The 18,760-nt window shown below is 41.5% G+C and overlaps 1 protein-coding gene and 1 long non-coding RNA gene across 2 annotated transcripts in view; both read left to right on the top strand.

The window, feature by feature from the left end:
• cry-dash (cryptochrome DASH) overlaps positions 1-18,760 on the top strand; it is a 52,025-nt gene that overhangs the window by 21,179 nt on the left and 12,086 nt on the right. The window contains exons 2-4 of the mRNA XM_084702523.1: positions 11,996-12,168; positions 12,279-12,372; positions 12,480-12,610. Of these exons, the coding sequence (XP_084558649.1) occupies positions 11,996-12,168; positions 12,279-12,372; positions 12,480-12,610 (398 nt within the window). The remainder of the gene's footprint in view (positions 1-11,995; positions 12,169-12,278; positions 12,373-12,479; positions 12,611-18,760) is intronic.
• Positions 1,120-4,870, top strand: LOC146275339 (uncharacterized). The gene is made up of 2 exons (XR_014766251.1): positions 1,120-2,065; positions 2,171-4,870. It is a non-coding gene; the product is annotated as an uncharacterized LOC146275339 (long non-coding RNA).

Raw genomic sequence — 18,760 nt, 5'->3', positions numbered from 1 at the left:
TCACACCAAACTTGCTGCATGCACTCGGAACCCTGTTCTGAGGATTTCTAAAGTGTTTTATGGGTTATTTGACTGCTTGGCCACCACATTGCTGCTTGCAGCTATATTTATAATTAGGTTTCTTCCGGTAGGAGGAAACCTATTGTTTTTGTTAGTATTTTTATTATTAGGGTTCCTCCGGTTGGAGGGATCCTATTGTTTTTGTTAGTATTCCTATTATTATTATATTTCTCTGCTAAATGGCCCAACAGCTCAAAAAGTCCTGATTTTTTACAATTTGGCCCAATGATACAACACACTCCCAAAGTCCACGTGATTTCCCCAGCGCCCAATTTTTCCAAAATGCCTGAAAATTGGTATACATGCCTTATTTTCTCATGGGGAACAAAAAAAACTCAAGAACCCATAAGGTCCGCCATGATAAATTTTGCTGTACTGTCCAAATTTGGTACAACCTTCAAAACCCTTCTACTCATAAACCATAGACCCAATGGACTTGAAATTAGTTACAAATGTGTAGAATACATGTCTTTACATAGGGTGACATGGAATAAGAAATGCAATACAAAATGTCTGAAAGAATTGTATTTAAGTAAATGTCCAAATTGCCTCAATATTTTTTTTGTTAATAAATCAAATATAATTTTTACTGATTGTTTTTCAAACCTAGTAGGGTTCAAGACGACATCAATCTCTAGTACCATAAACAATTTCACCTTGGTATGTCAATATATGATTGAATTCAATTGAATTGCTCCACAGTGCGCGCGCTCCAAATTCTCACAGACTCATCATGCCCCTTGACACGAGGGTGACCACCTGTCCCACTTTGCATTGTGTCGCACAGCATTTTCACCCCTTGTTCTGCACGTCGCATATTGAAAATGCTGTGCTATACAGCGCAAAGAGGGACAGGTGGTCAACCTACTTGACACACGCGCGAGCGACGCACACACATCCTTTCTGGAAATGGTGTGCTGACCAAGCCCTACCCTCACCCTCATTTTGCTTCCAATCGCAGCTTGCCGTTACAACTATAAATAATTTTTGGACGGCCATTGTTGTTTTCAACTGGAATCACCTGAAAGCCGTGTTGGGAGGCAGCCACGTTCGGTAAGTCCTATTTTTACACATTTAAAGCTAGAATCAATGATTGGGTTCGTGAAAGTACACTACTCTTGAATTATGGTGAAGGTTTGAGCACTTTGAAACCTTTGGATCGTGAGTTTGAAGTGACGGAAAACCGAACTAGAAAAGCAGCTAGCTTTTCCCTCAGTGTAATTAGTGAATCATGTAGCATCTCGGCGAATTCACCAAAAAGGTAGAGGAGGGCAGCTCCTACAAGCGATTCCCCACAGACCTGTCGTCTCAGAATTTTGATTTGGCTCGTGAGAGTCTTTGTAATAAGCCTATGCGCCAGGGAGACCGCATAGGCTTAGGCGGCAGCCATGTTTTGGTCGCGTCATGTTCACAAGTTCACCATTTTACAGTTCGTTCGACACCAAAAATGTGTTTGTTACCAAACCTCAAGGAGGGAAGCCTTTAGGAGATGTAGGAATTTTGCTTATAGCCAGATGCTCTGATTATGTTTGTGATTTGTGGAAAACTTGCAAGTGGAGTGAGACTGCATCCCGGGGGTACATTGTTTTTACTTAGCCTCAGTGACAGACTCGGCTCGCTCACTCACTGGCAGTGCGTAAACGATATCGTACTTCACTGAATTCTAGTCCTAAAACGTCAGGGAGGGCTGCTTTTTGTAGACATGAGTCCACTGAAGATAACCAGTATATAGGATCTTTCAAAACAAGCCTATTTCATTTGTCATTTTCCTGAGAAAGCGACCTACGTTAGCCAGGCTAGTTTCACTCGGTCAGCCTATTTAAAAGTCTCTGACAGTCAGAATCACTGTTTACAGGCAAAGGTCGAGCTGGTCTTTGGTCAGATGTGTATATTGACCAGTTTAGAGCTAAATACTCTTGCCAGAGCCTGGAATCGAGCCAAATGTTTGGAGTGACTTTGCATGGCCGGGTCTCCATCAGTTCAACACATTTGGATTCAAGTTCAAGTAATGCCACTGCATTTCACAGTCAAAACTGTAGTTTATATCAAGTGTAGATGTAAAAAGCTTCATTTTTGACAACTGACATGGATCCTGTCTTCACTTTTACAGGTCCGGAGGGTCATGCAGAGGCCTGCTCAACAGAGGATGCCGAGAGAAAAACTGATCCCTTGCTGTACTACCCCCTTCTAGCTGGACAGAATCAGAATCAGGACAGCTTCTCTTCAGCCCTGACCCCAGGACAGCTTCATCCAGCTGGCCTGCCCTGACTGCCTGCCTGCAGGCCCTGCTTGCCCCTGCCTGCAGGCCCTGCTTGCCCCTCCAGAGACAGTCACCCCAAAGACACAGTAGCTCTGCAGACTGCTTTTTTGAGGATATTGATGAAAAAGGACAAACCAGCATTTTTTACTTAGATGAAAGTCTAAATGTTTAATCCTTTCCATGTACCAGCATGCCAAGCTGCTGACTTCAAGCTGCTGCTTGTCTTAAGTAATGAAACCAGTTCAAGTTATAGACTTTTGACCTGAATCCAATGATTAGTCATCTGAATAAAAACCACTCAAGAGAAGTACTGCTTCTTGGATTATTTGTGCTCCACATCAGTACATCTCACACATTTGCCTTTGTTACCATGGGATTCATGGAATTGCTAGTTTCTGCTCCACAATTGTGTAATGAAAAATATAATTTAGGACAGTAATTACATTTTTGTGTTATCCTTTCACATTACACACATTTAGTCAATGTTCTTAAACTCAACCGATTGTTGTCATTTTACCGTACTGTTCATATTGAACAGACATCAGTGTTTGGGAAGATTACTGTAAATTTGGTCTTTAATTTCAATTGGAAGTGGTATTAAAAGGTCTTAAAAAGTCTTAAATGTAACTTGTTTACACCTGTAGACACCCTGTGAAGCCCCCACCCCCCACTCCAGAGACAGTTGGTGACAGAGAGGTGCAGACATTAAGTTAAACATAGTTATGCCTTAAGTGTAGACAAAAAAATTGAGACTAAATGTGGATGTAAATGGATGTTGACACTCAGTTCTCTGAGTTGGTGCATGTCAGTTTAGGCAAAGGTTGTGGAATTCAGATTTGATTGGAACTCTCTTTTATACATTTATAGATTTGACATTTAAGAGGCATTTAATTCATTAAGCAAGTTATTTAACTCAAACAACCATAACACAGTACATATGGTATACAAAGCCGCACTGCCGTGTAAAGGCAAAAGACCGTAACTTCAATTTTGTTGAAAATGATTTTTTTTCATTTTCGGAACAGTTAAGGTCTGCTTTATCATGTGGCCAAATATCTTAAATTAACTTGTCAGTTTTTCAGAGAAAATAGGTTTTTGTTTTAACCGTAACTTCCAAAAGCCTGCTTTGATTAGAAAGCCAATGCAGAATGCCGTAACATCAGATAATGTTCTTTGCCTTTGTTTTGCGGCACTCAAAAACGTTCAAATGGAGTTACGCGTTTCACTTTAACTAATAAGTAACCTAGCAGCAACAAACACATCTAGCGTTAGCCTAGCCTACTCGCTGGCATTCAACACAAAACATCACAAACATGAGTCGTTTGTAAGTATCCTACCCTGGCAGTTCAATCAAAAACACTTGTCTTGTGAGTCTTGTGACAGGTATCTACATGTATGTTACATTGGCTTATAATATACAGAGTATATATTATATCGTGATAAGCAACTGAGTGAGCAAAGAAACGGAAGTTACTGTATTTTGCCTTGGCATGACCACTTCCGATAGACTATGGTGTACTACTGTAACTTCAAAATAGGGGTCAAAAGTGCAGTTTAAGATCAACATTTTTAAACATTTCTCATTTAGATAATGTGTAATCACTAAAACATCAAATTGCTAGATTTCCAGTGTCCTACCTAAAATACATTTGGCACGACAACTACTTGAAAGTGCAAAAACTTTGAAGTAGTTTTTCTCAGTTCTACACTTCGGCGAGTTACGGTCATTTGCCTTTGTAGGGCAGTGCAGTCAGATGTGGAGAAATTGTTAGCTTGGATGTTATCTTGACATATACATGGGGTCTTGATGATGATGCGCACGCAGCTTCAAGGCAGAAAGACGCGTTCCATTTCAGGAGACTCCGAGACCTTAGCGCGTCACTAGCATCTCGTCATATCACGCAGTCGGAGCACAGCTAGATCATCAGCGTCAGCGCTCTTGGGTACCCAGCATGCCATGTGGCATGTCAAAAAACACCAAAACTTGTGGAAAATAGTTTGGTTACAACAGCTATGCAAGGGATTTCAGTTGTTGCGTTCGTTCAGTTAAATGTTTGTAATATTGTTGTTTGTTAGTTAAAATAATCTTGTTGGTCACCCTGAGAGTGCATGTTGTGTCGTTTGATGGGAAGTGAGAGTCGGCTATTGTGCATCAATGTCCGCAAGGAGTTGATCATGGACTGTGCCATAAACCTTTTGCCAATGAGGCTATTCTTGATAATAAGTTGACTGTGGTTCTGGAAAGCGGATTTTCAAGCCATCTTTGAGAAATTCTGGAAACAGTGTGTGAGCAATGTGTTTTGACTGTGAGAAGCCATTTTTGGTCGTCATCTAAACCTCATGCGTCCGCTACAGAATTTCTGCTTTGGCGTGACTTGCGCTGGGAGGGAGGTAAACGGCATGGATTGGGATAGTGTGCGGGCAGGTGTATTTTTATATAGGGTGAAATGGAATGAGAAATGTAATACAAAATGTCTGAAATGGGTGTATTTATGTAAATGTCCACATTGCCTCAATATATTTGTGTCAATAAATCAAATATAATTTCGACTGATGGTTTTCAAACCTTATTGGGTTCAAGATGACATCACCCTGAAGTACCATCAACAATTTCACCTTAGTTTGTCAAAATATGATTGAATTTGAGTAGTTTAAACTTTGTCTGAATCTAACAACTCTTACCACAGAAGAAACAGCTTAATTCTTATACAGTAACCGAACATCACGATATTCAACACTGAGAATAGCTCAATGGACTGGGACAGTGACCAGCAAAGTATAAGGTTGTAGGTTTGAATCCAGCTGCAGTCAAATCAAATGTATTTGTATAGCCCTTTTTACACGCAAGCATGTCACAGAGGGCTTCACATACGCCCATAGAACTGCCCCTCAACCAACCTAAACCCTCTAGGAAGACAAGGAAAAACTCCCAGAAAAACTCCCAACGGGAGAAAAAATGGATGAAACCTTGGGAGGAGCAATTCAGAGAGGGATCCCCTCCTCCAGAGACGGTTGATAAGAGAGAGGAGCAGAACACAAGCTAAACATAGTCATACAATGTGTTTTGAAACACCAAAATCCATTGTTCGGCTTTATGGACGTTGGATGGGACTTGGAAACTCGCTGTTGGCCGTCATGGAGACTGGTTTCCGGTTGACGACCTGGTCCAGCGTTGGTAGACCGCCGACCAGGCAGGTCCTGACAGCTCAAACCCCCCACACCATAGGGGATGTGTGGGGGGACAGAGAGAGGAGAACAGGGATTAGAGAATGCCAGGAGCAGCTAACAGTTACAGTCGTAATAGAATGAGATCCCCGCCGGTCAAGTGTGGACTAGTGCAGCAATTTAACAAAGCTAAGAGGGTATTTGATGCAGCCCCACACACCAAGACAGCGACAGCCCCCCTCGGTTGGAACATGAAATCTGTTCCGGGGGGAACAACTCTAAAATAGGTTATATTTATACGAATAAGGATGAAAACAACCAGTCCCCCATTGTCTCCAACTTGTAAACTATAACAATAACAATATACAGCAACGGAACTATTACAGTAACAATATACAATGACAGGTTTACTTTATTTGTAACATCTAAATGGGCAGTGTGAACATAAGCCAAAATTACATTTTAAAAGTTACATGTGATACACACATGCGCAATTTCATGCAATTCCACTTTGAAATGTCAACCGTTTCTTAACATTTGTCCCAAAGCTGACCAAAGTTAATACTCTGCCCTTTCTACTCATACATTCTCAACAGTTGGTGTGTAGCAGAGAGGATAGAGAGGCTACCTTGTAACCTTATGCTCATGAGTTCAAATCCCCATTCAGCCTATTGTAGTTGGCCCTACATGAAGTATTTTTGCTCTCTTGTTGTCCAACTCTTGACCTTCTACAATTAAATTGTTATAATATTTTGCCATTTTGCGGAGGAACCCGCATCGCTGCTTGCAGCTATATTTATTATTATATTTCTTCGCTAAATGGCCCAATAGCTCAAAAAGTCCTGGACCCGATTTTTTCCAATTTGGCCCAGTGATACAACAGGTCACTCATTACTCCTAGACGGCTAGTGGCCCATGTGCGCCCATAGGTGGCGCTATAAACCCAACCCCCCCCCCCCCCCCCCCAAAGTCTACATGATTTCCCCAGCGCCCCATTACTCCAAAATGCCTGAAAATTGGTATACATGCATTATTTCTCATGGGAAACAAAAAAGCCTCAAGGACAGGGCTCCAGACTAACTTTTTTTACTAGGAGCACAGTAGCCCTTGACTGAAAATTTTAGGAGCGCAAGCAGAAAATTGGGGCACACCTTATATTGACCTGCAATGCATTTATTAATTAAACTGGAGAGGGTACAATTCAGTGGCAATTTTAGATCATTTTTAGGAGTGCTCAAGCACTCCTAATATTTTTTTTATATTTTCTTAAATATCTTGTTTATTATCATTTGATGCTGATAGTTCATGAAGAAAGGGACATCCTTAGTTTTTTCATTAAATATTTTGCATAATAATACATAAATGTATTAATTGTTATCCAGTGAAATTAGGGATTTATATTAGCAAGGGGATTTAAGTTTAGCACGTTTTGCAAGGCACTGTATTCATGTCACATTCTCGTTGGGGGCTGAGCACCCTTAAAGGTCTGATCCTAGAATCGCCCCTGCAACGCACCATAAAACCTTGAGTTTAAATACATTATTTAATGTGACATTACGTACTGTACAACTGTCTTAGCTAAATGACTTAAATGTATGATGCACTTTTCGATCAGTCCTCCGACACCACAACACGATACTTGCCGAGTATAACAGCGCAACAGCTAAAACACAGGCAGGGATACAGTAGCAACGCTTGTGCTAAATAAGTATTTAGCTGCTCGGCTCCATGACGCCGGGTAAGAAGGGCTCGTGAAACTGCTCACCAAAAGAACGAAGGGGCACCCACTTGTCTGGCAGAATAAGACATGTTCGTAGGAACCTAGCAAAAAATATCCTAAACTTTCCAAGACTTTTATTTAGGTTTATAGGTACCTAGCGAAAAATAGCCAAAACTTTCCTAGACTTTAAGCTACGGTACTAATGCAGAAGGAAAGCTGATATCGCCGTCTTACTAGAATGTCGTATCTATGCGTTGTTGCTAACGTGTGCTGACATTGTGCACACCCAATGAATTCAAAATTTGAAGGTTGCACATGCGTGAGTGCTTGTAAAAAATGCTCGCACTGTCTCAAAAACTGGTCGCAAAATGCGACCATTTGGTCGCAGTCTGGAGCCCTGCTCAAGGACCCATGAGGTCAGACATGAATTTTCTTGTACTGTCCAAATTTTCTACAACCTTCAAACCCCTTCTCCTCATGAGCCATAGATCCAATTGACGTGAAATTTGTTCCAGATGTGTGATGGTCAAATTGAATAAGAAATGCTATACAAAATGGCGGAAAGAAGTGTATTTATGTCCACATTGCCTCAATATCTTTGTGTTAATAAATCAAATATAATTTTGACTGACTTTTCAAACCTAATAGGGTTCAAGATGACATCACTCTGAAGTACCATAAACAATTTCACCTTGGTATGTCAATATATGACCTATTGTATACATTTATAGTTGGATTTGACATTTAACAGCCATTTATTTCATTAAGCAAGTTATTTAACTCAAACAACCATAACACAGTACATATGGTATACACAGCTGCAGTCAGATTTGGAGAAATTGTTAGCTTGGATGTTATCTTGCCACATACATGGGGTCTTGATGATGATGCGCACGCAGCTTCAAGGCAGAAAGACGCGTTCCATTTCAGGAGACTCCGAGACCTTAGCGCGTCACTAGCATCTCTTCATATCACGCAGTTGGAGCACAGCTAGATCATCAGCGTCAGCGTTCTTGGGTACCCAGCAATTTCACCTTGGTATGTCAATATATGATTGAATTCAAGTGAATTGCTCCACAGCGCGCGTTCCAAATTCTCACTGACTCATCCGGCCCCTTGACACTCGGGTGACCACCTGTCCCGCTTTGCGTTGTGTCGCACGTCGCATATTGAAAATGCTGTGCGATACAGCGCAAGAGGGACAGGTGGTCAACCTACATGACACATGCGCGAGCTTGTCGAGACGCACACACATCCTTTCTGGAAATGGTGTGCTGACCAAGCCCCCACCCTTGGTGTTTAGCTCCTGTTTCATTTTGCTTCCAATCGCAGCTCGCCGTTACAAATATAAAATATAGCTGCAAGCAGCGATGCGGGTTCCTCCGCAAAATATTATAAACATGTACACTGTAGAAGATCGAGAGTTGGACAGCAAAACTACTTCATGTTTGGCCAACAACAGGCTGAATGGGGATTTGAACTCATGAGCACAAGGTTACAAGTCAGTCTTTCTATCCCCTCTGCTACACACCAACTGTTGAGATTGTATGAATAGAAAGGGCAGAGTATTAGCTTTGGTCAGCTTTGGGACACATGTTAAGAAACAATTGACATTTCAAGGTGAAATTGCATGAAATTGTGCATGGTATTTCAGAATGATGTCATCCTGTTCAACCAAAATGATGACAGGCCAAAAGATAATGGCGGGATTCCAACCTACTATCTTATACTTGTGCTTGTACATCGCCTATGAAAATGGGACAACGGGATGACTGGGTTGCTGCTGGAAAGAATAAGTTACTTATAGTTTTTTAAAAAGGTTGTTTGGAGTGCCATAACTTGTCATGGAAGGGAATTTCAAATCATGCCTAGCATCAGTGGGGATGTGTCCTGGCTTAGGTTACTGAAATGAATTTGTGCAACAGACACGGGATCCACCTGAACAATCAAATAACTTCATTAGAGATAACCATTAGCGTTATCTTTACCATGCGTAGACTACGCAGTAGCTAGCTAAGTAGCTAGCTACTGTGGTGAACCTGGCTTGTGTTGCAGTGGTTTACACAGTCTCGCTAAACAGATGATTGGAGTGTTGTGATGGACTCAAATAAACACGCATTGCTATGTTTTACAACCGGAGGATTTATTGGAAGACAAGAGACCGTTTTGTCAGAATAAAAAATTCACTATGCCTCTGACTGGTTTTGAACCTACAACCCTTTGCCTACCAGCACAACATCTTGGCCAATTGAGCCATTCCCAGGCATGGAATACATGTTCCATAACTGGATAATAAAAATAGCTGTTTCTTCAATGGCGAGCATTGTCAGATTTGGTCCAAGTTCAAACAGCTGTAATTCAGTCATATTTTGACATATCAAGGTGAAACTTTGCATGGTACTTCAGAGGCATGTCACCTTAAAGCTTATTTGGTTTGAACCATTCTTCAAAAATACGTTTGATTTAGTGACATAAACATATTGAGGCAATGTGTACATTTACATAAATACACCCCTTTCAGCCATTTTGTACTTGATTCAATTGCCTTAAGTAACATTTTTAAATACGTCAATGATGCATATCTGTACTAAATTTCAAGCCAATTAGACCTTTGGTTCAACATAAGAGGAATTTTGAATGTTTTGCAAAATTATCGCTGTACAGGAAAATCTATCATGGCGGACTTTATGGGTCCTTGAGGCTTTTTTGTTCCTCATGAAAAATGAGACATGCACACCAAGTTTCAGAAGAATTGGAGCAATGGGGTGGAAATGCCATCATTTTGAAAATCGGACTTTTGGGCGTGGCCTGTGGCGCCCCCTATGGTCCGATGTGGCCCATATTTGGTGTGGGGGTACCCACTTGGATGTAGTATCAATGTGCCACATGACACAGCCCACAACATTACACACAGAGTGTTTGGTTCCTTAGGAAGACTCTGAAAAGTGTCAGCATTCCCTGTAGTCAGGAACACTGCATTTATTCCCGTAGTCCAGTTTCAATATGCTAGAAAAAACATTCTTCTTTATAATTCTGTGGAAGTACATAGAGCAGCGCGCAGCAAAGGGCCGTGACAAAGGTACAGACCAGAACCAAAAAAGGGTGGAGCCCTGTTGGGACGTCACAACTGTGACAATAAATAATTTGCATGAATGTACCAGGGTCCCTGGCCCCAAAAGATTTGAGAACCCCTGACGTAGGCGACACAGATTCCTGGAATTGTAGCACAGTGCCTGTGATGCAGTCGGTGATGCCAGTTTTCATTGGCTTTGGTACCTACATTTCTCAGATCAGACCTTGTCAATAGTTACTTTCACATCATAAAAGCAATTTCTCATTATTTTAAACAAATTGCCGGTGCTCTGGTACATTCATGCAAATGATTATGTAGTCTACAATTGTATGCAATTTCCTACATTATCAGTTGCTTAAGTCATGTTGATCAAAATGCATTATTTTGTTTCTCTGTTAAATTCTCTTACCACCCCAAACATCTGAACAATTAGTTCATAACAGAAGAGACATTATATGAGACATTATATGCACAATGGTTGAGGCAATTTTCATAATTGTAGGCATAATTCACCATTCAGTGCTGCCTGTACAGTTAAGGGGTGTTTGCTGTGTTTACATTAACATTTGCATTTTTATCTTTTGTGCTATGCAGTGCTGTAAATAGTCTTGTATTATCTGTATCATGTCTACATTTACATCATGTTAAAGCATATGTTTTTATAACTTGGAACATAAATATGAGATGAATGCCATTGTTGTTTATCCACATTAATTGTAAATAGCGGGACAAGTTATCCCTTACTTCTCAGCGAGAAATGGTTGAAATGCGTGAGTCTCACTGCGAATGCGTGCAACTTGCGAGCCCTGTGACAAAGTTGCCGCATAGTAACATGAATTGCTACTTTTTAACTGCTACTTTTAGCATAGAGCTATACAGTTTTGAGAACTCTGAAATACTGACTAGTTAGAGCATTCTATTAGTTTTTCTTCCATTGCATGAGTCTTACATCACAAAGGTCACAACTGTAACTCATTGGTTACATTTGAAAGGTCATCGGCAACTAAGGTCAAAGTTTGGATAAGATCTGAGCACAGTACTCAATGGCAACATTTGTGCCACACAAAGGATAGTCTGCATAGTTGCCACTGCTCTTTCCATAGGAAAACAAGCACAGCCAGCGCAGAGAAGTTTTAACGGTGATCATGTGCCATTAGCTTTAGTCTTGAGCTCAATTTTTTTTTTTACTCCATCCTTAAATACGGGTTGAGAAAAGCTCAAGTATCCTTCCTTCTTAGCTCATAGTCATTAAGTTGAAATTATACAACAAGTGTGCGTTGTCATTGTTGTGTGCATATCGGGGGTATGTCCCTGTACTTACTGTAGGTCGCTCTGGATAAGAGTGTCTGCTAAATGTAAATGTTTGCATGACAGAAGTTGCAACCGAGTATAGACACCTTTTCAGTTAGTAAACATTGTGATGTTTTTTGGGGGGTGGAGCTTAGGTGGGGGCAAACGGATTCTCCTGACCACTTCACTAACGCTTGTCTCAAGCTGATATCTAGGTCACTCACCAATTCTGGCACCCAACAACACACCAAGATGGCATTTTAAGCTCCTTATGTAGCTGACTCTGTGCTGGTTTGTCCAGTTTTGCCTCTAGCTAACGCTGTGACGTAATTTGACGTTGGGTTTAAAAGGGTCTATAGCAGCAGTAATCAAATGTAAATAAATTTAATATTGTATTATCTTAATGTTCTTTCTCCCATTTATCCAGGTCTTCCACTGGGCCCAGAAGAATGCTGAATATATTGTCCCACTGTATTGCTTTGACCCTCGACATTATGGAGAAACTGTCCACTACGACCTTCCCAAAACAGGACCCTTCCGCCTCCGCTTCATATTAGATAGTGTTAAGGACCTTAGGGCCTCCTTGATCAAGAAAGGCAGGTGAGCAATGTTGAAAAGACTGATGTATGAAAAGGAGCCACATACAGTATTCCAACCATTTAGTGTATTTGAGCAAAGGTTTTTTCTTTACAACTGTGTGTCCCTGACAGCACCCTCTTTGTGAGATGTGGAAAGCCAGAAGAAGTGGTTGGAGACCTAATCAGACAATTGGGTTCCGTCAGCGCTGTGGCGTTTCATGAGGAGGTTGGTCAAATTGCATCTTTCTTAGATTTTTAACGATTCTTATCATGTTATTCCAAACCTCACTCATCTCAGCCTCATACTCTCTTATGATCTATCTTGTACTATAGGTAGCACCTGAAGACCAAGTAGTGGAGAAGGGAGTGAGAGATGTCTGTGCCCAAAGGAATGTGAAAGTGCACACATGCTGGGGCTCCACACTATACCACAGAGAGGACCTTCCCTTCCACCACATATCAATGTGAGAGAGGTGACGCTTCCCTAGAAATTGTCAGGCTGCCTCTAGCTGGACATTGTCTATGAGTACCATTCTTTATATCCCTAAGGTATATTTTCATAGTACATATACAGTTCAGTCAAGACAATCACGTATTCGATTTGAGCATTTATTGGTACATGACATGGACATGTAGTAGGGATGGGCGTGGTTAATCGAATATCCGGATATCCTAATGTAAGTTAGTATTTGAATACTTTTTTCGAATACTTATGAGCGTAGTTTGATTTAAAAAAAAAAGTTTTTATTGAAAAACCGTCGCGTCATGTTGTGAATTCTTATAGTTGTGACGTTAGAAAATTATGAAAACCATCAAAAAAGGTAGGCTACGCCTGCGTTCTGCTGCGAGTCTCCTTTCATTTCATTTGGCGCTACAAGAAGCATAGTGTCCTGGCTAAGCAGTACCACGCAACAACCTCAGTTCCTGCAGTCTTTTCTACGCCGGCCTGCTCGTAAATCGACTCCGTACTAGCCTCTCCCCTGAGCATGTTTACATGCTAATTCTCCGGAATAAAAATGCGTATGGCTGATGCAGTTGTGGCTTATTTATTTTCTTACCAGTAGCCATGTAGAGCTAGCGTAATCGTCTGTTCATGTTCGCAATGTGTGGTGGCGCACCGTATCCTAGGATTCCGGTTCCAAGTTAATATCCAAGTTAATATGCAATATTTCTCCGTGTGTCTTTCGTTTTTATGGAGGATAGCCTACCCAATGTGTTTAATTTAGTCCAATGTAGCCTACTTTTTATTTCACATAATAATAGGCTAATCGCTTTTCCGCCAAATTAAGAGCCTACGTCTGAAGATGCAGCGTTTTTTCAAGTTCATTGTCTTTTCGTTTGTTTTCTTTCTTTCAACCCTTATTTAATCTAATAGTTTAACAGTCCCAATTATTGCCAGAATGTGTGGTGGTTCATGTGTTTACTGTATGCTTTGCGTCACGTCAGGCTAATTACATAACGGAACCACATTAATAAAATAGATTATCCGGATATTCGAAAATAATTTCGGATACTATTCGAATAGTGAAATCAGTTCAAATCTCCATCCCTAACATGTAGATTTAACTTTGCCTCCTCGATGCAACACATACATACATGACATATGAGGCAGGGAGCAATAGAGACATAATCCCCCTGATGATAGACATACAGATAGCATGGGCGAGAAGGGGATGGTGGAGGGCGGCAGCAGCACTGATCATACAACAAATGGGCTAAGTGTGTGCGTGTGTGCGTATCCGCACGTTTCTTAAAGACGCCTTATCGGACGTGGCCCAATGGAAATGCGCTGCTAACATGGGTGTCGTAGTGGGCGGAGGAAAGGAAGGTTGAGTAAGACGCCTTACGTCCCCGATAAATGGAGGACGCGCGCTGCCCGATTGCCCTGCCTGAACTAGCTGCGCTTCGTGGTGTGAAAGTGTTTGCCCCCTTCCAGATTTCTTATTTTTTTGCATGTTTGTCACACTTAAATGTTTCAAATGATCAAACACATTTAAATACAAGACAAAGATAACACAAGTAAACACAAAATGCAGTTTTTAAATTAAAGCTTTTATTATTAAGAAGAAAAAAGAATCCAAACCTACATGGCCCTGTGAATTTTTTTTTGCCCACCCCGTCTGTTATAACATAACTTAACTGTGGTTTATCACACAAGTTTAATTTAATTAGCCACAACCAGGCCTGATTACTACCACACCTGTTCTCAATCAAGAAATCACTTAAATAGGACCTGCTTGACAAAGTGAAGTAGACCAAAAGATCCTCAAAAGCTAGACATCATGCCGTGATCCAAAGAAATTCAGGAGAAAGAGAACACTGAGAAAGAGAGTAATTGAGATCTATCAGTCTGGAAAAGGTTATAAAGCTATTTCTAAATCTTTGGGACTCCAGCGAACCACTGTAAGAGCCATTATCCATAAATGGCGAAAACATGGAACAGTGGTGAACCTTCCCAGGAGTGGCCGGCTGACCAAAATTACCCCAAGAACGCAACAACGACTCATCCAGGAGGTCACAAAAGACCCCACAACAACATCCAAAGAACTACAGGCCTCACTTGCCTCAGTTAAGGTCAGTGTTCATGACTCCACCATAAGAGACAGGGCAAAAATGGCCTGCATGGCAGAGTTCCAAGACGAAAACCACTGCTGTGCAAAAAGAACATTAAGGCTCGTCTCATTTTTGCCAGAAAACATCTTGATGATCCCCAAGACTTTTGGGAAAATACTCTGTGGAGTGACAAGACAAAAGTTTAACTTTTTGGAAGGTGTGTGTCCCAATGCATCTGGCGTGAAAGAAACACTGCATTTCAGAAAAAGAACATCATACCAACAGTAAAATATGGTGGTGGTAGTGTGATGGTCTGAGGCTGTTTTGCTATTGAGACTGTATTCCTATTGAGATGCTGTGGCATGACCTTAAAAAGGCAGTTAATGCTCGAAAACCCTCCAATGTGGCTGAAATACAACAATTCTGCAAACATGAGTCAGCCAAAATTCCTCCCCAGCGCTGTAAAAGACTCTTTGCAAGTTATTGCAAAAGCTTGATTGCAGTTGTTGCTGTCAAGGGTGGCCCAACCAGTTATTAGGTTGTAGGAAGCATTCACTTTTTCACACAGGGCCATGTAAATTCAGATTTAGTTTTGCCTTAATAATAAAACCTTAATTTTAAAACTGCATTTTGTGTTTACTTTTGTTATCTTTGTCTTATATTTACATTTGTTTGATGATCTGAAACATTTAAGTGTGACAAACATGCACAAAAAAAAGAAATCTGGAAGGGGGCAAACACTTTCACACCACTGTATATAAGTGCCACAGGTTACTACTTGTTGATGTGGTTTAGATTTATACATGTTTTAGAATAGGGCAGCAATAAACGATTATTTTGATAGTCGACTAATCTAACGATTATTCAAATGATTGACTGATTGCCAAGAAACAGATCATTTTAGTGAATGCTGTAGCGGGGTCTCGTCGTGTTAAAATAGAAATACTTAATTTATCATAGAGTTCGGGGCACCACCCTAATATTGGTTTAGGACATTAGGGAATCCTATATTTAACATGTAATAATCAGTCTCATCTCTAGGAATGAATTCGTGTAGAGCCAATCGTAACATCAGTGAACACGCACGTCAAAATATCTTTACAATGAATTTATTCAAGTAAGGTAAACGGATCTTATGAACAAGTTAGATTATGGATTTGATATGAGTTGTTGGTTTCAATGAACAGAATGAAATGGACTAACTTAAGGAAATACAGAAATGGTAAGTCAATGATTACATCCTTACAAATCATAAACAGAGCCCACGCCAATGCCATGTCTGGGAGGAAAGAGCGTTAGCCATAGTTATGTTTGATCAGGGGTTGATCAATGAGGTTGAGGGCGGTTTGCGCCAAAGGTCCATTTGAAGAATCGGAGGTGAAAGCGCGGCTGCGCTGCCGGGTCATGTGGCTGTGTCTGGGGAATCTCAGTCAAGTCGCAATGATAATTGAGTTTTTGGTTCTTCTGTTGAAACGTCCAGATGGTGTCGCGATCACTATAAAGTTGAATCTCAGGAGAAGCTTGGAGACGTCCTTTGGAACGCCAATCCCAATGGCGTTCATGCCATGGTTGGTTTCGCTGGAGTCCGAGATTGATGGTCATCTCAGATATTTATACAGTTCAGAGTTCGAGGGAGGACCTGTCTGGGGTCAGACGTTGATTGGGGGAAGCTGGGTTGTCAACTCCCCCCCTCCTTCCTTCACACCTACCAAAGGTGTGATCTGGTCTCTGGCTGGTTCAAAAGATCATTCAAATATTGTTCTGGACATCTTGGTACAGTTACAAAATATAGTTGAATGATTGTTTTACTATGAGAGCTTTGTGTAGATACCAAGAATGACATGGTTATCTTTCAGGAAGAAAGAGTAGTTACTAGAATCAAGATTTCAGTGAACACAACATTAAAACAAAGTAACAAACATGACACAAATATCCCTCTCATAATTCTCCACCTTGTACTCTTGTGGTAAAGGTGAAGTCTGAAGAACTTTCCTCAAAAGTTCTGATTAAGGTTCTTTGTTCAACTGCCGCAAAACGGATAGCAAATGGTTGCTGGAGACGTGTGGTCTCAGGAGGCCCTTTGAAGCTTGCAAGCTAGCAGGAGGGCTGAGATTGGGGAGGTTCCCCCCCCAAATCTATGGTTCCTTTGCATCGGCATTTGGTGGATAATCAGCATACTGAGGGTGTCACAAGGGCTGATTAGGCTTGTCTGATGTGATTGAATCACTCTTCAGGTGTGGCAAGATGTTGGCTCTGTGTGGTCTTGCTGACCTCACTACAATGCAAACCAAACTATCACTTCACTGCATTAATATTCTTTTTTTTCTTATTCGCATTCAGATAAGATTTAACACGAGATGCGTTCAAGTTGTACACCTACTCAGAAGTCGGAAGTGTAATGGTTTTGCACTACTGTCCAACATGTCTGTGGACATGTTGCTATGGTGTTAGTAGGCCTATATGTGACATAGTATGCGTGAAATACGAGAGGACACATAGCGACACTAGTTGATAAAAACGCACTATCAACGGCTATCCTGGCTAGTTGTATGTGTCCTCTTGTGCTGGGATGTTGCCCCTTTAAATGCCGCACTGATCAAAAAGCGTTATCGCAAACCCTTAAAATAGGTAATATAGAGATCAAACTACTAGTCGGGGCACAGACAAACTTTTTTTTTGGGGGGGGGGGGGGGGAATCGAGAAAAACTGTAATTCAGTGTTCTGCCAAGAGACAAACTTCTAAACATCAGGGAAACAACTGTGGATTTATTTCCCACTTTTCTGCTCCCAGCGGCAGAATTAGTGTCCATTCTAGTCAAAGCCCGCTAGGCTTTGCTCAAGCAGCGAAATCCCGCAGAAGGGGTAAACTATCCAAACAGTGCTTCCAAGCTTTTTCCTCCAACGTACGTTCCCTGTGCAACAAACTGAGACTTTCATTCATCTTCCGTTTCGTGCTTCACAGAGACATGGCTGAGTGAAATGATCCCGGATTCTGCGATACAATGCTTTACAGCAAATCGAAAGCCGGTGGTATTTGTTTTTACACCAACAGTGGCTGGTGTGGAGATGTGATAATGATTCTGCAGCACTGTTCTCCTGATCTGGAATATTGTTTTATTAAATGGAGACCTTTGTACTCGCCACGCGAGTTCGCGTCAATTATCTTACTGAAGGCCTCATTTACTAACATTGCGACCGCAGCTTAATCTGCGCCTTTGCCCAACCGCAAATAGCGGACGGTGTATTTCCGCATTTTGCATGGTATTTACCAGATCCTCGTCGGGCAATCAGCGCCCATTAGTGTTAATAACGGCGCCGTTAAAAGACAGGAAAATCGCCTGCATGTTACTGCCTCCTGGGTGGGTATTCCAACACGCACTAGGGTGAACTTCAACAATGACAAGCCCTGGGGTCTCATCTATAAAAACTGTGCGTAGGATTCTTACTAAAAGTGTACGTACGCCCAAAAGCCTAAAATGGCGTACGCACACAAAAATTCAGATTTATAAAACCGTGCGTACGCACACCTGTACGCAATGTTCCCTTTATAAATCACAGATTACCCACAAGTGTGCGTACGTGAATCAGCATTGTACCCCGGCCTCAACACGCCCATTTTTAACCATATATAGTCAATGCAAAATGAAGGACACTAACTCCAGAGTGACTAGATGGTATTTGTCATTACAGCCATTTAGGTTCACGGTGAAGTATAGGGCGGTGTTACAAACCCTCCCCAGATGTAAGCGGCCTAGGGCGGGGAGAGGATGCAACGCTGGATGATAGCGGGGTACGGGACCGGCCAATCAGCACGCGCCTGAAAGGAGGAGGGAGCGGGGAGGGCACAAAAAGAGACAACGTACAGAACCACAGAACAGTACACAACAGGGGACGTAACAGGCGGGTTCAGACAACATTGTGGCAGACTACCTTTCTCGAGTGTACGAGGATTGATTGTTAATTGATTGATTGCGTGTTAATTGATCGTGACGCACGTCGGATGGTATCACCCAGGTGAATAAAGGTGTGCCGCACAGCTCAGTGAGGGGGCTGGTCGGCAG

Source organism: Hypomesus nipponensis, chromosome 8, assembly GCF_054491055.1.
Source record: "Hypomesus nipponensis isolate SF chromosome 8, ASM5449105v1, whole genome shotgun sequence".
Lineage (NCBI taxonomy): Eukaryota > Metazoa > Chordata > Actinopteri > Osmeriformes > Osmeridae > Hypomesus > Hypomesus nipponensis.
Note: the sequence above shows the minus strand (reverse complement) of the source record. Positions and strands in the feature narration are given on the sequence as shown.